The sequence below is a fragment of the Mesoplodon mirus genome (assembly GCF_964341445.2).
Source record: "Mesoplodon mirus genome assembly, chromosome: 6".
NCBI lineage: Eukaryota > Metazoa > Chordata > Mammalia > Artiodactyla > Ziphiidae > Mesoplodon > Mesoplodon mirus.
In genome coordinates this window covers 34,150,280-34,172,948 of record NC_138982.1, presented here as the reverse complement: position 1 = coordinate 34,172,948, position 22,669 = coordinate 34,150,280, and the positions used below count along the sequence as shown (strand labels likewise).

Genomic DNA, 22,669 nt, shown 5'->3' with positions numbered 1-22,669 from the left:
CTCTCACTGTTGTGGCCTCTCCCGTTGCGGAGCACAGGCTCCGGACGCGCAGTCCCAGCGGCCATGGCTCACGGGCCCAGCCGCTTCGCGGCATGTGGGATATTCCCGGACTGAGGCACGAACCTGTGTCCCCTGCATCCACAGGCGGACTCTCAACCACTGCGCCACCAGGGAAGCCCTAGTGAATTCTTTTTAAAAGACATTCTCACAAAGCCCTGCACTTCTCTCTTTGAATTTAGATCAAAAGAAGAGAAAATAGTTCAGAGAACTGCAAAATCTCTGTACTAGAAGGAACCTTAATAGCTGTTTTCTTCTTGTGATTGTTGCCAGTGTACAAATCTCCTACTTATATTTGAACATTTCCACAAATAGGGAAGTTATCTCCAAAGGCAGCCCCTTTGATTTTTGGAGAGATCATTGTTCTTTTTATAGAGCTGAAAACACAGACGTTCCTGCTGGTCCAGTGGTTAAGACTCTGAGCTTCCACTGCAGGGGGCACGGGTTCAGTCCCTGGCGGGGAACTGAGATCCCGCATGCCGTGTGACACGGCCAGATATAATAAAAATATAGAGCTGAAGACTCTTCCTGAAACTTCCATCCACTGTTTTTATTTATGGCTCTTGATTGAACAAACTAAATAGTGATAGTGCTTCAGATATTCAAAGCAAGCTATTAAGTTCTTCTTGAGAGTTCATATTCCTAATAAATTTTACTAGTTCTTCATAGAGTATGTAGTAGCAAGTCCTGCTAACCAAGCTCTTTGCTTTAGCTTGGACATAAAGTATAGGCAAGTACTATTCATTGTACTACTAGTGACTGCACCTCTGTTAATTGCAACAGGAAATTACAGTAACTTTTTTTTTTTTTTTTTTTTTTTTGCGGTACGCGGGCCTCCCACCGCTGCGGCTTCTCCCGTTGCGGAGCACAGGCTCCGGACGCGCAGGCCCAGCCGCTCCGCGGCACGTGGGATCCTCCCAGACCGGGGCACAAACCCGCGTCCCCTGCATTGGCAGGCGGACCCCCAACCACTGCGCCACCAGGGAAGCCCCTACAGTAACTTTTTATTGGTAATGGTGGGGAACTACAAAACATTTTGACTCATATATTTTCTTCTCAACTAAAAACTACGTTTTGTTTTGTTTTTGTTTTTATTATGTAAATTAAAACAAACCCCAAAACAGAATAGTATAATGAACTCCCATGACCCTTCACCCAGCTTCAGCACTTAACAGTATTCTCTTATTCTGTTTCATATACTTCTACCCATTACCCATCTTTCCACTGTTATTGTTACTTAAAAAAATTTTTCTGTAAGGTTTATATATACTGAAATGTAGCAGATGCAATCATGTATATTCATGTAAAACCCACAACCCTATCACAATATAGAACATTTTCAAGTCTCCAGAAAGTTCCCTCCTGTCCTGTGCCAGTCAGTCTCTCGCATCCACCCCAGGCGGCTATTGTTCCCTTTTTCTTTTGGTATTAGATTTAGATTTTACATCAAATTAGTTTTGCCTATTCTAGAACTGAGCTTATATCAATGGAATTATATAATATGTAGTGTGATATGGTATATCACATTGGATTTTCCAATAGTAAATCAACCTTGCATTTTTGGAATAGACCCTTACTTGATTATGATGTATTATCCTTTTAATACACTTCTGAATTCAATTTGCTCATAGATTAAGGACTTTTGCATCTATGTTTATGAATGATGTTGGTTTATAGTTTCCTTTCTTAGTGAAGTTTTTGTTAGCTTTTTTTTTGAATTTTATTTTATATATTTTTTTATACAGCAGGTTCTTATTAGTTATCTATTTTATACATAGTAGTGTATATATGTCAATCCCAACCTCCCAATTCATCCCACCACCCACCTCCCTGCCACTTTCCCCCCTTGGTGTCCATACGTTTGTTCTCTACATCTGTGTCTATACTTCTGCCCTGCAAACTGGTTCATCTGTACCATTTTTCGAGGTTCCATACATACGCATTAATATACGATATTTGTTTTCTCTTTCTGACTTACTTCACTCTGTATAACAGTCTGTAGATCCATCCACATCTCAACAAATGACCCAATTCCGTTCCTTTTTATGGCTGAGTAATATTCCATTGTATATATGTACCATATCTTCTTTATTCATTCATCTGTGGATGGACATCTAGGTTGCTTCCATAACCTGGCTATTGTAAATAGTGCTGCAATGAACACTGGGGTGCATGTGTCTTTTTGAATTATGGTTTTCTCTGGGTATATGCCCAGTAGTGGGATTGCTGGGTCATATGGTAATTCTATTTTTAGTTTCTTAAGGAATCTCCATACTGTTCTCCATAGTGGCTGTACCAATTTACATTCCCACCGACAGTGCAAGAGGGTTCCCTTTTCTCCACACCCTCCCCAGCATCTGTTGTTTGTAGATTTTCTGATGGTGCCCATTCTGACTGGTGTGAGGTGATATCTCATTGTAGTTTTGATTTGCATTTCTCTAATAATTAGTGATGTTGAGCAGCTTTTCATGTGCTTCTTGGCCATCTGTATGTCTTCTTTGGAGAAATGTCTGTTTAGGTCTTCTGCTCATTTTTGGATTGTGTTGTTTGTTTTTTTAATATTGAGCTGCTTGACCTGTTTATATATTTTGGTGATTAATCCTTTGTCCGTTGATTTGTTTGCAGATATTTTCTCCCATTCTGGGGGTTGTCTTTTTGTCTTGTTTGCTGTTTCCTTTGCTTTGCAAAAGCTTTTAAGTTTCATTAGGTCCCATTTGTTTATTTTTGTTTTTATTTCCATTACTCCAGGAGGTGGATCTGAAAAGATCTTGCTGTGATTTATGTCAAGGAGTGTTCTTCCTATGTTTTCCTCTAAGAGTTTTATAGTGTCCAGTCTTACATTTAGGTCTTTAATCCATTTGGAGTTTATTTTTGTGTATGGTGTTAGGGAGTGTTCTAATTTCATTCTTTTACATGTGGCTGTCCAGTTTTCCCAGCACCACTTATTGAAGAGACTGTCTTTTCTTTATTGTATATCCTTGCCTCCTTTGTCATAGATTAGTTGACCACTGGTGTGTGGGTTTATCTCTGGGCTTTCTATCATGTTCCATTGGTCTATATTTCTGCTTCTGTGCCAGTACCATATTGTCTTGATTACTGTAGCTTTGTAGTATAGCCCAAAGTCAGGGAGTCTGATTCCTCCAACTCTGTTTTTTTCCCTCAAGACTGCTTTGGCTATTCAAGGTCTTTTGTGTCCCCATACAAATTTTATGATTTTTTGTTCTAGTTCTGTAAAAGATGCCACTGGTAATTTGATAAGGATTGCATTGAATCTGTAGATTGCTTTGAGTAGTATAGTCATCTTCACAATATTGATTCTTCCAATCCAAGAACATGGTATATCTGTCCGTCTGTTTGTGTCATCTTTGATTTCTTTCATCAGTGTCTTACAGTTTCTGAGTACAGGTCTTTTACCTTCTTAGGTAGGTTTATTCCTAGGTATTTTATTCTTTTTGTTGCAATGGTGAAATGGACTGTATCTTTAATTTCTCTTTCTGATCTTTCGTTGTTGGTGTATAAGAATGCAAGAGATTTCTGTGCATTAATCTTGTGTCCTGCAACTTTACCAAATTCATTGATTACCTCTAGTAGTTTTTAGTGGTATCTTTAGGATTCTCTATGTATAGTATCATATCACCTGCAAACAGTGACAGTTTTACTTCTTTTCCAGTTTGTATTCCTTTTATTTCTTTTTCTTCTCTGATAGCTGTGGCTAGGACTTCCAAAACTATGTTGAATAATAGTGGCAAGAGTGGCCATCCTTGTCATGTTCCTGATATTAGAGGAAATGCTTTCAGTTTTTCACCATTGAGAATGATGTTTGATGTGGGTTTGTCATATATAGCCTTAATGATGTTGAGGTAGTTTGCCTCTATGCCCACTTTCTGGAGAGTTTTTATCATAAATAGGTGTTGAATTTTGTCAAAAGCTTTTTCTGCATCTATTGAGATGATTATATGGTTTTTATTCTTCAGTTTGTTAAAATGGTGTATCACATTGATTGATTTACATATATCGAAGAATCCTTGCATCCCTGGGATAAATCCCACTTGATCATGGTGTATGATCCTTTTAATGTGTTGTTAGATTCTGTGCTATATTTTATTGAGGATTTTTGCATCTATATTCATCAGTGATATTGGTCTGTAAATTTTCTTTTTTTGTAGTATCTTTGTCTGGTTTTTGGTGTGCCCTCCAAGAGTGGAGTCTTTGTTTACCCCAGTTCTGTCAAAGTCCCGCAGTCAAATTCCGCTAGCCTTCAAAGCCTGATTCTCTAGGAATTCCTCCTCCCATTGCTGGACCCACAGGTTGGGAAGCCTGACATGGGGCTCAGAACCCTCACTCCAGTGGGTGGACTTCTGTGGTATAAGTGTTCTCCAGTTTGTGAGTCACCCACCCTGCAGTTATGGGGTTTGATTTTATTGTGATTACGCCCCTCCTGCTGTCTCATTGCAGCTTCTCCTTTGTCTTTGGATGTGGGGTATCTTTTTTGGTGAGTTCCAGTGTCTTCCTGTTGATGATTGTTCAGTGGTTAGTTGTGATTCCAGTGCTCTCACAAGAGGAAGGGAGTGCACGTCCTTCTACTCTGCCATCTTCTTTGTTAGCTTTTTTAGATATTTATTTATTTATCTATCTATCTATCTATCTATCTACCTATCTGTCTTTGGCTACGTTGGGTCTTTGTTGCTGAGCACAGGCTTCCTCTCGTTGCCGTGAGCGGGGGCTACTCTTCGTTGTGGTGCGCGGGCTTATCATTGCGGTGGCTTCTCTGTTGCAGAGCACAGGCTCTAGGCGTGCGGGCCTCAGTAGTTGTGGTTCGTGGGCTCTAGAGTGCAGGCTCAGTAGTTGTGGCTCATGGGCTTAGTTGCTCCACGGCATGTGGGATCTTCCCAGACCAGGGCTTGAACCCGTGTCCCTTGCATTGGCAGGCAGGTTCTTAACCACTGCACCACCAGGGAAGTCCCTTTGTTAGCTTTTAATAGCAGAATTATACTGGTGTTACATAATGAGTTGGGAAATTCTATTATGTATTTTCTAAAAGAAAATTTCTTCCTTAAATGTCTGGTATAATTCATAACTGAAACTGTCTGGATCTAGTGTTTTCTTTGTAGAGAGTTGGGATTTTTAAAATACTTTTATTGAGCTATAATTTATATACCGTAAAATTCACCACTTAAGTATCCAATTAAGTGATTTTTATAAATTTACAGATCTACAGAACCATCACCACAGTCCAGTTTTAGAACATTTCCATCACCCCAGAAAGATCCCTTGTGCTCATTTGCAGAAAACCCATGTTTTCACTTCTGGCCCCAAGAAACCACTATGTAGGGATAGATAAATCCAGTTTCTCTCATACAAGTCTATTCATAGTATCCATTTGATCTTGTGTCGGTCTTGGTAACTTGTGTTTTTGAAGGATTTTATTTCATCTGAATTGTTAAATGTATTGACATAAAATTGTTCATAATAATTTATCCTTTTGTTGTCTGTAGAATCTGAGTGATAGGCATGCTTTCATTTCTAATGTGGTAATTTGGGTTTATACTGCTTTATTCTAGTCCATTCTTTCTAGGGGCTTATTAAGTTTATTAATCATTTTATTTTATTTACAAATTTATTTATTTATTTTTGACTGCATTGGGTCTTTGTTTCTGCACATGGGCTTTCTGTAGTTGCGGTGAGCGGGGGCTACTCTTTGTTGTAGTGCGTGGGCTTCTCATTGCGGTGGCTTCTCTTATTGTGGAGCATGGGCTTGAGGCACGCGGGCTTCAGTAGTTGTGGCATGCAGGCTCATTAGTTGTGGCTCTTGGGCTTAGTTGCTCCGTGACATGCGGGATATTCCTGGACCAGGGCTCGAACCTGTGTCCCCTGCATTGGCAGGCAGATTCTTAACCACTGTGCACCACCAGGGAAGTCCCTATTAATCATTTTAAATAGCCAACTGTTAGCTTTGGTAATTTTCTTTAATTATTGTTTTCTATTTCATTGTTTCCTGTTCTTTATTATTTTTCCTTTCTACTTACTGTGGATTTACTTTGCTCATATTGTTAGGTGGAAACTTAGATCATTATTTGTTTTTGTTTGTTTGTTTTCTTTTTTGTTTTTAATGTTTATTTATTTATTCATTTATTTGGTTGCACCAGATCTTTGTTGTGGCAGGCAGGCTCCTTAGTTGTGACTCATGGGCTCCTTAGTTGCGGCCCCCGGGCTCCTTAGTTGTGGCACGTGGGCTTCTTAGTTGCAGCTTGCAGGCTCCTTAGTTACGGCAGGTGAACTCTTAGTTGCGGCATGCATGTAGGATCTAGTTCCCTGACCAGGGATCAAACCTGGGCCCCCTGCATTGGGAACATGGAGTCTTATCCACTGTGCCACCAGGGAAGTCCCAGATCATTGTTTTTTAGGCTTTTCTTTCTTCTCTACCATAAACATTTAATGACCTGTATTTCTCTCAAAGTACAACTGTAGCTACATTCCACAGATTTTGACACATTGTATTTTTTTTTTTTGCGATACGCGGGCCTCTCACTGTTGTGGCCTCTCCCGTCGCGGAGCACAGGCTCCGGACGCGCAGGCTCAGCGGCCATGGCTCACGGGCCCAGCCGCTCCGCGGCATGTGGGATCTTCCCGGACTGGGGCACAAACCCCTGTCCCCTGCATCGGCAGGCGGACTCTCAACCACTGCGCCACCAGGGAAGCCCCACATTGTATTTTAATTATCACTTCATTCAAAGTGATAATTCATTTTTATTTTCCCTGGTAATTTCTTCTTTGATCCATGGATTATTAAAAATGTTTAAAATATAATTTCTAAATATGTGGTCCTTTTCTAGATATCTTATGGGTATTGATTTCTAATTTAGAGGTATCTTCTGTAAGATTTCAGTTCTTTGAAATTTGAGATTGTTTTATTTACACCTCAGCATACGCTCTATCCTGCTAAACTTTTCTGTGTACTAGTAAAGAATATATATTCTATAGGTATTGAGTGTAGCTTTCTATACATGTCAAAAAGGTGAGGCGATTGATGGTACACTTCAGATTTCTATATTCTTTTTTTATACAATTTTTAAAGGTTATATTCCATTTACAGTTATTACAAAATATTGGCTACAGATTTGTATATTCTTAAAATGTTTTGTCTAAGAGAGTCTTTAAAAATTTCTGAGATTGGGCTTCCCTGGTGGCGCAGTGGTTGAGAGTCTGCCTGCTGATGCAGGGGACATGGGTTCGTGCCCTGGTCTGCGAAGATCCCACATGCCGCGGAGCGGCTAGGCCCGAGAGCCATGGCCGCTGAATCTGCACGTCCGGAGCCTGTGCTCCGCGACGGGAGAGGCCACAACAGTGAGAGGCCCGCATAACGCAAAAAAAAAAAAAAATTTCTAAGATTATAAATGTCTTTTTTCTTCCTTTAGTTCTGTCAGCTTTTGCTTCATGGATTTTGAATCTATTGTTAGGTACATTCACATTTATAATTATGTATTTCTGAGGTATTAACCCCTTATTATTATAAAATATTACTCTTTATTTCTGGTGATACTCTCTGTCTTGAAGTCTGCTTTGCTGATATTAGTATAGCCATTTCACCTTGCTTACGATTAGAATTTTCCATCCTTTTATCGATACATTTCACTTGTCTGTGGGGTTCGTGCGCGTGCTGTGTGTGTGTGTGTGTTTGCTTTAGGGATTACAATATGTTTCTTTTGCTTATTACAAATATTTAATGTTAATATTGCCTTATCATACTGACTAGGACCTTCATTATAATATTGAATACAAGTGGTGAGAGTAGACATCTTTCCATTGTTCTTGGTCTTAGGGGGAAAACATTCAGTCTTCCACTATTAAGAGTATTAGTTGCATGGAACACTACTCAGCTTTAAAAAAGAACAAAATTTTGCCATTTTCAGTAACATGGAGGAACTTGGAGGGCATTATGCTAAGTGAAATAAGTCAGACAGAGAAAGGCAAATACTGTATGGTATCACTTATATGTGGAATCTAAAAAATGCAACAAACTAGTGAATATAACAAAAAGGAAGCAGACTCACAGATACAGAGAACAAACTAGTGGTTACCAGTGAGGAGGGTGAGAGAGGAGAACTACAAACTACTGAGTATAAGATAGGCTTAAGGGTGTATTGTACAACACAGGGACTATAGCCAATATTTTGTAATAATTGTAAATTGAGAGTAACCTTTCAAAATTGTATTAAAATTTTTTTTTTCTTTTTTGCTGCATTGGGTCTTCATTGCTGCGTGTGGGCTATCTCTAGTTGCTGTGAGCGGGGACTACTCTTCGTTGCGGTATGCGGGCATCTCATTGAGGTGACTTCTCTTGTTGTGGAGCATGGGCCCTAGATGCACGGGCTTCAGTAGTTGTGGCACACAGGCCCTAGAGCACGCGGGCTTCAGTAGTTGCAGCGTGTGGGTTCAGTAGTTGCAGCACGTGAGCTTCAGTAGTTGTGGCATGTGGGCTTAGTTGCTCCGCAGCATGTGGGATCTTCCTGGACCAGGGATCGAACCCATGTCCCCTGTATTGGCAGGTGGATTCTTAACCACTGTGCCACCAGGGAAGTCCCTATAAAAAATTTTAATACAAAGAAAAGTATTAGTTTGTAGATTTTTGGTAGATGTGCCTTATCAGGTTAAGAAAATTACTTTTTGTTTCTAGTCTGCTGACCGTTTTTGTCATGAATGGGTGTTGAATTTTATTAAATGTCTTTTCTGCATCAATTGTTATAATCATGTAGCTTTTCTTCTTTATTCTTTTGATATTGTGAGTTACATTGATTGATTTTTTGAATGATGAACTAGTCTTGCATCCCTCTGAGATAAAACCCCACTTGATCATGATGTATTACCCTTTTTACATTTTGCTGGATTTCATTTGCTAGTGTTTTTTTGATGATTTTGCATATGTATTCATTAAGGATATTGGTTTGTAGTTGGTTTTTTTTCCTTCTGTAGCTTTGTTGGGATTGGTATTAGGGTAATGCTGGCCTTATAGAATGAATTGGGAAATATTTCTTCCTCTTCTACTTTCAGAAAGAGTTTGTATACAAGCAGTATTGTTTCTTCCTTAAATGTTTAGTAGAATTCATGAATGGAGGTATCTCAGCCTGGAATTTTCTTTATTGGAGTGTTATAAACTATGAACTTATTTTCTTTAATAGACATTGGACTATTGAGGTTATCTGTTTCTTCTTGATTGTGTTTTGGTAAGTCATATTTTTCAAAGAATTTCATTATGGAAATACAGTTTTCTTAATGTTCCCATTTGATCTTTTAAATGTCTTTAAAGGGTTCTGAGTTACCAATTCTAATGTATCAAGGGTTTTCCACACATCACCAAGCCACTCTCCAACACCAGGTGAGTGTCCCACAATTCAACTCAATTCTGACACTGTCTACCCAGAGATAGCATCAGATTCCACAGGTTAAGAGTTCAGACCTACAGCATTGCCCCTTTTCCCCCATTTGATCCAGTGTAAGTCCAGGTGGTTACCTGTGCTTCTGACCAACCAGCTATCGGAAGTTCCAACAACCCCCTCTTTGGTTTTGATTAATTTGCTAAAGAGGCTCACAGAGCTCAGAGAAAATTTTTACTTACTAGATTACTGGTTTATTATAAGAGGATGTAGCTCAAGAACAGTCAGGTGGAAGAGATGTATAGGGCAACGTATGGAGAAAGGGCACAGAGCTTCTGTGCTTTCTGAACATGTCACTGTCCCAGAATCTCCATGTGTTCACCACCCTGGAAGCTCTCCAAACCCCATCCTTTTGGGGTTTAGGTAGGCATTACATAGATATAATTGATTAATTCATTGGGCATTGGTGGTTGAACTTGATCTCCAGCCCCTCTCCTCTCCTCAGAGGTTAGAGGGGGTGGAAAGGACTGAAAGTTCCAATCTTCTATTCACATACTTGGCTCCACTGGTAACCAGTCTCCACCCTTAGGTGCTTCCAAAAGTTACCTCATTAACATGACAAAAGACACCTGACCACTTTTATCATTTAGGAAATTGCAGAGGTCTTAGAAAATTCCAAAAATGGGACAAAGACCAAATATATATTTTTTTATTATAAATTACAGTATCACAGTCTGTAAAGTCTATAGTGATATGCCCTGTTTCATTCTTGATATTGGTAATTGGTATCTGCTCTCTTAGTCTGCTTAGAGATATGTCAATTGTATTGATCTTCTCAAAGAACTGCCACTTGGTTTCATTGATTTTTCTCTATTATTTTTCTGTTTTCCTTTTAATTGATTTCTGTTCTTTATTATTTACTTTCTTCTGCTTTCTTTGAGTTTAATTTGCCCTTCATTTTCTAGTTTCTTAAGATGGAAGGTCATTAATTTGAGATTATTTTTTCTAATATAAGTATTTAAAGTTATAAATTTCTAAACACTAATTACATCACACAAATATTAATTGCTGGGCTTCTCTGGTGGCCCAGTGGTTGAGAATCTGCCTGCCAATGCAGGGGACATGGGTTCGATCCCTGGTCTGGGAAGATCCCACATGCGCCACAACTACTGAGCCTGTGCTCTAGAGCCCATGAGCCACAACTACTGAGCCCATGTGCTGCAACTACTGAAGCCCACGCACCTAGAGCCCATGCTCCACAATGAGAGAAGCCACAGCAGTGAGAAGCCTACACCGCAAAGAAGAGTAGCCCCTGCTCGCTGCAACTAGAGGAAGCCCGCACGCAGCAACAAAGACCCAACACAGCCAAAAATAAATAAATAAAATAAATAAATTGATTTAAAAAATATTAATTGCTTGTAATCTTATTATCATTCAATTAAAAATATTTTCTGATCTCCTTTGTGACTTCATCTTCAACCTAAGGATAATTTAAAAGTTTGTTGTTCGGGAATTCTCTGGCGGTTATGGCTCCGAGCTTTCACTACAGGGGGCACAGTGAATCCCTTGTCCGGGAACTAAGGTCCCGAAGTCCTTGTGGTGCGGCACACACACACACAAAAGTTTGATTTTCTAATATTTGGAGATTTCCCAGTTATCTTTCCCTAATTGCATTTTAGTTTAATTTAGTTATGGATAGCAAACATCCTTTGTATGATTTCAGTTTTTTGTATTTCTTAAGGATTGTTTTATAGTAAAAGTTTTATAGCCAAAAATCTAACCAGGTTAACGTTCTGTGTGTACTTGAGAAGAATGTACATTCTGCTGATGTTGGGGCAGGTGGTTCTATAAATATCATTTAGGTCAAGTTAGTTATAGTGCTGCTCAGGTCTCCCATGTCCTTACTGATTTTCTGTCTACTTGTGTTGAGTTGATTACTGAGATAGGAATTTTGAAGTCACCAGCTATAATTGTGGATTTGTTTATTTCTCCTTTCAGTTTTCAGTTTTTGCTTCACGTATTTTGCAGCTCTACTGTTAGGTGTTTACACATTTTACATTGTTATTTTTTTGGTGAATTGACCCATTTAGTGTTACATACTGCCCCTCTCTTTATTCCTGGTAATTAATACTCCTTGTTTTGAAATATACTTTGTCTAATACTAATATAGCCACTCTGGCTTTCTTTTGATTCGTGTTTGCATGATGTGTGTTTTTCCATCCTTATACTCTCAATTTCTCTGTGTCTTTATAGCTAAAATGGGCTTCTTATAGATAGCAAATAGTTGCATCTTGCTCTGTCTAGTCTGACAGTCTCTGCTTTCTAACAAGAATGTTCAGTCCTTTTACATTTAATGTGATTTTTGACATGGTTGGGTTTGGATTGGCAGTTTAGCTATTTTTTTCTCTTTGTTTCACTTGACTGTGCCTTCTGTTTTTTAGTATTTTAATTCCTTTGTTTACTTTTTAGCTATATCTCTTTGCTTTACTTTTTTAATTGAGGTGTAATTAACCAACAGTAAAATGCAATCTATTTTTGAATGTTTGCTCTATTGATTATAATATGTATCTTGAATTTACGACATCTAGTTAAAGTTTATAGTCATGTTAAATATGGGAACTTTTCAACAGTATAGTGTCACTATTTCCTTGTCCTTTTGCTATTACCATAATATATAATAACTACATATATTATAAATCTCACAACTGCAATTTTATAATTTTAGTTTTAAACAGTTAATGTCTCTAAAGAAATGAAAAGAAGAAAAGAAATACGTGTATAATTGTGTTGAAGGTCTCCAAACCACCCCAGGTTTGATGATTTGCTGGAAGGACTCATAGGACTCAGCATATAGTTGTACTCACAGCTAAGATTTATTACAGTGAAAGGATACATATCAAGCGCAATCAGTAAAAAGAAAAGGCTCCCGGAGCAAAAACTGAAGGAAACCAGACACAAGCTTCTGATGAAATAAAATGTGTATTTTAAAGCAGAACAAGAAAATTTAAACATAAAGTTCTGTCTCTGTGTCCGTTTGGGCCTCCTCCCTCCCTCCTTGTGTGCATCTGAATTACACATTAACCAGACCTCCTCAAAGATGGGAATGCCTGCTAGACGGTAAAGATCAATTTTTTTCCTTTCTTCTGGTACTAGCAATGTAATTTCTTAAAAGAATACCATTCTTTCCCAACTCTGTAGGGGGCCGTAGTGACTTACTGTTCTCTTTGCCTTTGTACGTGCTTACCTGGACTATATATCTTTGGTGGACTTTATGTAAAATATCAGTATGTCATTTTGATGTATGATTCTTTGTCTTGAGAATGTATATGACTGTGCCTTTGACTTCTAACGGGCATAACAGTTCTCAGAACTTCTTACAGTCTATCTCCCAGGTTATAATCCTCAGTTTGGCCCAAATTAAATACGCTTTTCTCTTCTTAACTTGATTGTTAGTTGAATTTTTGTTGACATTTCCAAGAGTCCTCGCCTAGTGGAGTCACATAGGACATGCTTAATCCGTTTAGCAGTAACTTGTAAGAACAAGCACAAATTGTTGTCTACAGGGAAGCTCGTCTGAGTCTAGGAGTCCAGTGTTTTTATTGGAGATTGGTCATGTAGGCACAATTTCAGTCACTGACATTCCTGACTCTGAGAAGTAAACAGAAGTTCAGCATAAACTGTATTATTTCTGTTAACAGTTTGGGCACAATGAGACTGCCTTATTGCTTAGGGAAGTTTTATGTCAGTGTAGGGACTGTACCATTCAAATTCCAGGACCAGTGAAAGGTCAAACTTGCAAGCAGGTCTTTCTAAAGATAGTAGTCTTAGGCCTGCTATGTTAACTGTTTTCTACACAATGGACTTTTGTATTTACTTATCTAACATTTCCACTTGTCCACATTCCTTCCTACAGATCTTGTATATACTGAATGTTTGTGTTCCCCCAAAATTCATATGTTGAAAGGCTAACTCTCAATATAATGGTTAGGAGATGGGGTTTTTGGTAGATGATTAGGTCATGAGGGCAGAGCCCTTATGAATGAGATTAATTCCCTTATGAAAGCGCTCCTTGCCCCTTCTGCCAGAGAATACAACCAGACTATGGCCTTAAGAAACAAGAAGTGGGCCTTCACCAGGCACCCAGTCTTCTGGCGCCTTGATCTTGGACTTGTCAGCCTCCAGAACTGTGAGAAGTAAATTTCTGTTGTTTGTTAGCCACCCAGTTTATGGTATTCTGTTACAGAAGCCTGAACTAAGACAAGATCCAAGTTACCCTCTAGTGTCATTTCCATTACCATGAAGAACTTCCTTTAGTGTTTCCTATAGTGGACGTTTGCTGGTGATGAATTCTCTCAATTTTTGTTTATCTGAAATATCTTTATTTCCTCTTCATTTTTGAAGGGTAGTTTCATTGGAGATACACTTCAGTATTGAACATATTTCTTTTAGCACTTTAACTATTTGTTCCATTGTCTTCTCATCTTCATTTTTTTAAATTAAAGACTATTATTTATTTATTTGTTTGTTTGTTTGTTTTGGCTGTGTTGGGTCTTTGTTGCTGTACACGGGCTTTCTGTAGTTGTGGCGAGTGGGGGCTACTCTTCGTTGAGGTGTGCAGGCTTCTCATTGCGGTGGCTTCTCTTGTCGTGGAGCATGGGCTCTAGGCACATGGGCTTCAGTAGTTGTGGCATGTGGGTTCAGTAGTTGTGGCTTGCGGGCTCTAGAGTGTAGGCTCAGTAGTTGTGGCACATGGGCTTAGTTGCTCTGCAGCATGTGGGATCTTCCTGGACCAGGGCTCGAACCTGTGTCCCCTGCATTGGCAGGCAGATTCTTAACCACTGCACCACCAGGGAAGCCCTTAAAGACTATTTTTTAAAAGCAGTTTTAGATTCACTGCAAAATTGTGAAGAAGGTACAGAGATTTCCCAAATACTCTGTTCCTCCTCACATGCATAGGCTCCCCTATTATCAACATCCCCAACCAGAGTGGTACTTTTGTTATAATTGATGAAACTATATTGACATATCATAGTCACCCAAAGTCCATAGTTTACATTAGGATTTACTCTTCGTGTTGTACATTCTACGGGTTTGGAAAAATGTATAACGACATGTAGCCATCATTACGGTATCATACAGGGTAGTTCCACTGCCCTCAAAATCCTCTGTGCTCTGTCTATTAATCCCTCACCCCTCCATCCCTGGCAAACACTGATCTTTTTACTGTGTCCATAGTTTTGCCTTTTCCAGAATGTCATATAGTTGGAATCATATAGTATGTAACCTTTTCAGATTGACTTATTTCACTTACTGATATGCATTTAAGGTTCCTCCATGTCTTTTCCTGGCTTAATAGCTCATCTTTTTAGCTCTGAATAATATTCCATTGTCTGGATGTACCACTGTTTATTTATCCACTCACCTCTTGAAGAACATCTTGGCTGCTTCTAAGTTGTAGCAATTATGAATAAAGCTGCTATAAACATCCATGAACAGGTTTTTGTTTGGATATAAGTTTTTAACTCATTTGTGTAAGTACCAAAGAGCATGATTGCTGAGTGGTTATGGTAAAAGAATGTTTAGTTTTGTAAGAAACTGCCAAACTGTCTTCCAAAGTAGCTGTACATTTTGCATTCCCACCAGCAATGAATGAGAGTTCTGTTGCTCCACATCCTTGGCAGCATTTGGTATAGTATGTGTTCCAGATTTTGGCCATTCTAATAGGTGTATAGTGATATTTTGTTGTTTTAATTTGCATTTCCCTGATGACATATAATGTGAAACGTCTCTTCGTATGTTTATTTGCCACCTGTATACCTTCTTTGGTGAGGTATCTATTAAGGTTTTTGGCCCATGTATTACTTGGATTGTTTATTTTCTTTTTCTTTCTTTTGGCCGCGCTGGGCATGGCATGTGGGATCTTAGTTCCCCGAAAAGGGATCGAACCTGGGCCCTCTGCATTGGAAGCGCAGAGTCTTAACCATTGGACCGCCAGGGAAGTCTCTCATTTTCTTACTGTTGAGTTTTTTTTGTTTGTTTGTTTGTTTTTGTTTTGTTTTGTTTGCGGTATGCGGGCCTCTCGCTGTTGTGGCCTCTCCCGTTGCGGAGCACAGGCTCTGGATGCGCAGGCCCAGCGGCCATGGCTCACGGGTCTAGCTGCTCCTAGGCATGTGGGATCCTCCCGGACCGGGGCACGAACCCGTGTCCCCTGCATCGGCAGGCGGACTCTCAACCACTGCGCCACCAGGGAAGCCCCCTTACTGTTGAGTTTTAAGAGTTCTTTGTATATTTTGTATAATAGTCCTTTATCAGATTTGTCTTTTGCAAATATTTTCTCCCAGTCTGTGGCTTGTCTTCTTATTCTCTTGATGTTAACCTTCATTGAGCAGAAGTTTTTAATTTTAATAAAGTTGAAATTATCAGTTATTTCATTCATGGATCATACCTTTAGTGTTAATATCTAAAAAGTCATCACTATATCCAAGGACATCTGGTTTTTCTCCTATGGTATCTTCTAAGAGTTTTACATAGTTTTGTGTTTTACATTTTAGGTCTATAATCCATTTTGAGTTAATTTTTATGAAAGATGTAAGGTCTGTCTCCAGATTCATTTTTTTTTCCCATGTGAATATCCAGTTGTTCCAGCACCATTTGTTGAAAAGACCATCTTTGTTCCATTGTATTGCCTTTTGCCTTTTTTCCTTTGTCAAAGATCAGTTGAATGTACTTATGTGGGCCTATTTCTGGGCTCTCTATTCTGTTCCATTGGTCTGTTTGTTTCTTCTTTTGCCAGTACCACACTGTCTTGATAATGTAACTTTATAGTAAATCTTGAAGTCAGGTAGTGTCAGTCCTCCAACTTTGTTTTTTTCTTCAACATTTTGTTGGCTATTCTTGGTCTTTTGCCATCTATATAAACTTTGGAATTAGTTTGTTGATATGTACAACATAACTTGCTGGGATTTTGATTGGGATTCCATTGAATCTATAGATGAAGTTGGGAAGAACTGACATCTTGATAATATTGAGTCTTCCTATCCATGAGCATGAACTGTCTCTCAGTTTATTTAGTTCTTATATTTTTTCTGGGTATTACACTTGAAATTTAGTTTACTAATTTTAAGTTGGGACCTCAGTTAGCTAATCTATACATTTTTTTCAAATCTGTTCCTTTTTTTCAGGTCATAAATAAGGTCCATCTTAAGGCAAATCATGTTGTAAAGAGAGATGTTAATGAACATTTAAGAATCAAGACTGTCTACGATAAAAGTATTGAAGAGTAAGTACACCATTATTTGTCATCTTTTTTATTAAGAATCAAACTATTGAAAATATTTTCATCTGTTACCTGGAGTTCCATAAATGGAACTAGATGCTAATGTACCCTCAAAATGGAATTAAGCTAAATATGCTTTTTAGTTTAGAAAGATGAAGGCCATGGGATATGATTTAAATCTATACATCATGAATAATTTAAACACACCAGTGTATATCTACTTATGTGGTCAATAACAGACCTGGAAGGCACTTAAGTACTTGGAGGAACAATAAGACAAAATACTAATATATACAATAATAAGAACATTTACAAAATTATTAACCAGAGAGATGATATAGCCTAATTTTTAATTTAGAGTAAGAGGGTGTCCAGAAAAGAGATAAATTATGAATCTGTAGTAGTTTATGAAGAGCTATTGGGAGTAGCTGATGTCTTTCCCTATCTTTAACTTCCCAAATGAATGAGACAGTATGTGATCAACTCTTAAATGCTCATTGAGATTTAGAGGGACTGATATGGCATGCTTCCACAAAGCATTCCTTGGGATTCCTGCCAGTTGTATTCTGAACAAAAATGAGATAGTGGTTTGCCCTCAGCATGGCAATCTTTATGTTTTATGTCATTATTTTCAGGTTGCTCCCTGAGAAAAGACACCTTGTAAAGGTACGTAATAAATACTCATAGCTTGAATTGGACACTTAAAATGGTGCATTTTATTGTATGTAAATTTTACTTCAGTAATGAAAAACATACACATGACTATTTTGTGAATGACTGAATAAAAGGTGTTGGTAGTGAATGTATTTCTCATTATCACCAAGGTGTTTTTGTGATGCACTCACCAAAACTTTGTTCATATTTGATATTAAGTTAGTCTTCTCATTTTATAATTTGATATTAAATCATTCTCTTATTTTTTACTTGTCCTCTTAAGTTTTAGGGGAGCAGAGAGCATGCTTCAGATAGGATGAAAAAGATGATGTTTTAAAAACATTGAGAACACTATTCTCTTGGTGGAAATGCTCATTCTCCTGAAGATTAATTGGCCTGATAGTATGAAATGCCAAGGTCATTTATAGAGGTGCTAGCCTCATAAGTTTTTTAACTGTTACAGAGGCACACACACACATTAAGCCAATTCATTATGGGCCACAGAAATGGGTGAGGCTAAAGTAGGTCTTCTAAATATAAGATTTTCTTAACATAAACTACCTTCCTGTTGGAATAATCTAAATCAGTCTCAAATTTAAAGTAAGATTAATAGTTGTGATTTATGTTTTATAATATTCTATTTAAATGGGGTAGGGGAGGAACTTTCTGGTGTTCTTTCCTCCAAACTAAACTAGTAAATGAGGAAATTCCTTTGCTCCTAGACTCAATCTTTCCCCAGCCCTAGTCACATAACCTTTGGCTAGTACCTATATTCCAGAATTATAAGGCTTTTTCCTTCTTTCCCCTTAGTCATTAATATCCTATGCTTACTTGTTTTAAATATAGTTTATCTTTTAGCTGTAATTCTGACTGTTTTTTTTTTCCAATTTTTATTTAGACCAAACTTTTTCCACAAGCTGTTTCTTATTTAGAGAAGACTTTTCAGGTTCGTAGACCTGCGGGCACCATATTACTTAGTAGGTATGTCACATTACACACAGGTCATTTTCTTCAGTTGTTTAGTACTCTGCCCTCCCCATTCTGTCAGTATGGCAAATTGTGAGATTTATACTGGAGTATTTTATTATGCTGGTTCCTGGAGACCAAACTGTAAGATATTTAAAAAGAATAAAAGAGCATCTGTTGGGTAATCATTCTTTCCCCGATTTTCCATTATGAGGTGACCCACTGGATCTTTTCCTTGGGTATAGTTGTACCCTTTTTCCCATATCCCCTTTCTTCCTCCTTCATGTGTGCAGTATTGGCTTTTGAAGTATTTGAGTGTTTGAAAACCCAGATCAGAAGGATTTGCCATGGAACCAAAATTCTTTCTTAGACTACTTTTCTAACTAAAATAGTAACTATTATAAATGAACTAAATATAGCAGCTACTAGTTTTTTACAATGTTTTAACTGCTGTGAACTCATCTTTATTTTTTTTTTGTAATTAAACTTTGATGTACAAATGAACTGAAGACAGTGTGCAACAAACCAATACCAATACCTACGGAAGGAAAATGATCACCATAGATGCTGTACTGAGGAATGTGCAGAGCATACCAAATGTGGCCCCATTATAGTGCCTGAGGAGCACCTCCAGGTATTTCACCCTGCTCTTAGCAATGTTCTTATTATTTAGGATAAACTTATGACAGATTTTCAATCTGTGATTGTCACTAAGAAGATTTTACAGACTTAAGTTCAAAAGCTTCATTCTCTACCAAAAGTAATCACAGTTAGGTGTGCTGATTTTATTGTTTCATTGGTTTTCAAGTGAATTTAATTATTTTTTTCTTTTTTCAATTTATCTCTGGGGCTGCTGAATCATTTCTGCTTAGGACTTTATCTTTGCCCTCCAAAACATCTTTTAGCAGCTATATACCTCAGAATTTTTTAATTTATTTATTTTATTTATTTTTGGCTGTGCTGGGTCTTCATTGCTGTGCGTGGGCTTTCTCTAGCTGCAGCAAGCAGGGGCTACTCTTTGTTGCAGTGCGCCGGCTTCTCGTTGCAGTGGTTTCTCTTGTTGCGGAACACGGGCTCTAGGCACATGGGCTTCAGTAGCTGTGGCGCACGGGCTTAGTTGCTCCGTGGCATGTGGGATCTTCCCAGACCAGGGCTGGAACCCGTGTCCCCTGCGTTGGCAGGCAGACTCTCAACCACTGCGCCACCAGGGAAGCCCTACCTCAGAATTTTTAAAGGGCAATTTAACATTATCTCTTCAAATAAAAATAATGTGTATGCTTTAACCCAACCTGGAAATGTATTCCACAAAAATACTTATAACTATGTAATATATGTTCAAGGATATTCTTTGCAAAACTATAAATATGCCTATATTAATATTAGTTAAGTTATGGCATAACCAAATAATGGAGCACTACACAGCTGTTAAAGAATGAAGCAGAAGGACTCCCCTGGTGGTCCAGCGGGTAAGACTCTGTGCTCCCAATGCAGGGGGCCCAGGTTCAATCCCTGGTTGGGGAACTAGATCCCATATGCATGCCTCAACTAAGAGTCTGCATGCCACAACTAAGATCCGGTGCAGACAAAATAAATGAACAATATTAAAAACAAAAAAAGAACAAAATAGATCTTTATATACTGATTTGGAAAGATAGTTAAGCTTTTAAATGGAAAAAAAAAGTTGTAAATCAGTATGGGTAGTTAGTCTATTTCATTTAAAAATTAAAAATTATCATCAGTTATTCAGCTTTCAATAAAGCTGAAATAAAAGCATAAAAAATAAAAATAAGAAGTGTATACACACATATAAAAAATTATGAAGTAATCTGGAGGTATACATATATTAAAAAATCTGGAGACATTAAAATTTTAATGGTTTTCATTGAGTTGGATTATGAGGGGCTTTTATTCGGTAACTTATACATTTTTGTAATGTTCTGATTTTTCATATTAAGCATCCATTACTTGTATCAGTTTTTTCTGATACTTTTTCTGATATAAAAAGTTTAAATGCGTAAACCAGAAAGCCAATTTATTTATACCTATATTTTAGAAAATATGATTATTGCTTTAGCTGCTTTTCTCTATTGAGCTGTGTTCTCTCATTACTTTTAGAAAATGAATACATTATTAAACATTGACTTTGTAAGCAAAATTAAGCATATAGTTGAAGTTTACTTTATAATTTTTTTCTCAGAGTATTTGAAGCTCACTAAAGGCTTTTAGAACCCTGTATATTGGCACTAATACAGCTAACTTACTCAGCTTCCATTTCTTTTATCAAATTTCTTGAAAGCATAGAGGGTTTGGGGAACATGTTTAAAAATTAAAACAACCTGTTAATTACATATTTATCTCTTTTCCTAAGACATTTAGAGATATTTCCTAGACATTTTAAGACACATTTCTTTGCTTTTTTTCTAAGGTATTTTTGTTTTTAATTCTTTTGGCTTTTTCAAATTCTGCTTTCTACTTATCTTCTTGGGGGTTCTGATTTTTTTTTTTTTTTAATAAATGAGAGATCATGTGAAAGAATGCTATTAAATCACAGCTTTTCTTAATATCAACTATTAATAGATTAAAGTAATTGAATTTTAAAATTATAAATACGTGTATTAGAGAAGCAAGAGTAAACAATGTAATGAAATGAGAATTTCTGTCTTTTCTCTCTCTACAAGCATCATTTATGCCTTAAAAAAACACCATTTACTGATTTTCCTATTTATAATTTGGAGATTATGATTGTTTAGGAACTTTGATAGAAGAAGTTCTCTAAAAAAACGTATGTTAAAAGGGCAAAGTTTGCTTAGAAAACTAGAAACAAAGGTAATATTACAAGATGACTTTAACTTTTTACCTTATATACTTTTGTATTATCTGAATTTTTAACAAGATACATGAATTACTTATAATAGGAAAATACTTCCAGTAAATAAAGTTTTTTATTAATTAGTTTTGAAGTAACTATAGATTCACGGGAAATTGCTAAAAAAAATGTGTACAAGAAGGTCCCTTGTAATTTTCACCTAGTTTCAGGGTTTAATAAAACCTTTTCTATTGCTGTCTTTTTTGTACCCTGGTTGGATGCCCTTTATAAATAGCAATTGTTTGTTTTAATTAATATTATACATTTATGATTATAGTATATAAAGTAGAAATTTTAACAAAATAAATTTAAAATTAGAGTTAGGAATTGAGTAGAGAGAGGTATGGATTTTGATAAAAGCTGAAGGATAATAAATAAAAATTAAATCATACATATTTAGAGTCTGGATTCATTATAAATTAAAAGTCTTGATAGCTAACCTCATCTCTGGTCTGTTTTTCCGTTGTTGTCCCCCATGAGCATAGCAATGCAGAGTCTGCTGTGGGGGTAAGTGGCCCTGTGGAGCAGTGGGTGTGCCAGACCAAGAGGGAGTCCAGGATGCAGACTTTGTTCTTTATGTTGGTGCTCTGGCCACTGAGAGGTGCAGCCATGAAAACATCATCTCTTATGCAGCCTATTGTCAGCAGGAAGCAAAAATGGACAGGTAAACTTTCCCCTGAGACTTATTTCCCAATAAGATCTAAAATAAGAACTCTTAAACCATATTCTAAGTGTTGAGAGTAAAAGAAGTTTGCATTTGCCAGATTACCTCCAGTAGTAAGAAATGGCATACTGCCTGGATTGGGGTGTGGTGGGGGAACCAGGTTATACAACTGCTATGCATATGTTAATATAAGTACCAATTCCAAAGGAAGTCTGCTGTCAATAGAATTTTCTTTGAAAGTGATGACACCTCTCTAAGGAAACAATTTGAACTTTAATTTTACACTTCTGTGCTAAACTGTAAGATGTTCAAAATAACTGTTCATCTAATTGTCATATAATTATGTCCTTCACTTAGCTTAATTGTCTCTAAAAAATTTAGAGTCCCGGAACTTCCCTGGCAGTCCAGTGGTTAAGTCTCCGCACTTCCACTGCAGGAGGAGCCAGTTCAGTCCCCGGTTGGACTAAGATCCCACATGCTGCTTGGCCCAAAAAAAAAAAAAAAAAAAAAGAGTCCTCTTTTTTATTTAAAAAATATTTCAAAAAATTTTTCTCAGTGAAGCAGCCTTTAAATAAACTTGTTATGCATACAGAAGATTGCCTGTTACACACCAGACAAATCAGTTAAAGGCAGTAGAAACTGGTATGTCTCAGTATAGTTTGTATGTGACGTTCTCAAATCTAGGAGAGTTAATGTGACCACATTCAGTGGTCCAGTGAATGTAAGGACCGTTGCTGAGTTCCTGAACATTCATCTACCTATCAAAATACTAGCTGACTTTAAAGAGCTGTTTCACTTCTATTGATATCTAATTA

General features: G+C 37.5%; 1 protein-coding gene across 4 annotated transcripts in view; it reads left to right on the top strand.

Annotated features, from left to right (window-relative positions):
* LMLN (leishmanolysin like peptidase) overlaps positions 1-22,669 on the top strand; it is a gene marked incomplete at its 5' end in the record, with an annotated part of 75,773 nt that overhangs the window by 1,550 nt on the left and 51,554 nt on the right. For 2 of the 4 annotated variants that reach the window (XM_082625413.1, XM_082625414.1), the window contains 5 exons: positions 16,610-16,707; positions 17,340-17,370; positions 18,257-18,339; positions 18,835-18,958; positions 21,676-21,854. In XM_082625413.1, the coding sequence (XP_082481539.1) occupies positions 16,610-16,707; positions 17,340-17,370; positions 18,257-18,339; positions 18,835-18,958; positions 21,676-21,854 (515 nt within the window). Of the gene's footprint in view, positions 1-9,233; positions 9,279-9,314; positions 9,431-16,609; positions 16,708-17,339; positions 17,371-18,256; positions 18,340-18,834; positions 18,959-21,675; positions 21,855-22,669 lie in introns of those variants that run through there. The other 2 variants (XM_082625416.1, XM_082625415.1) reach the window with 2 other exon arrangements.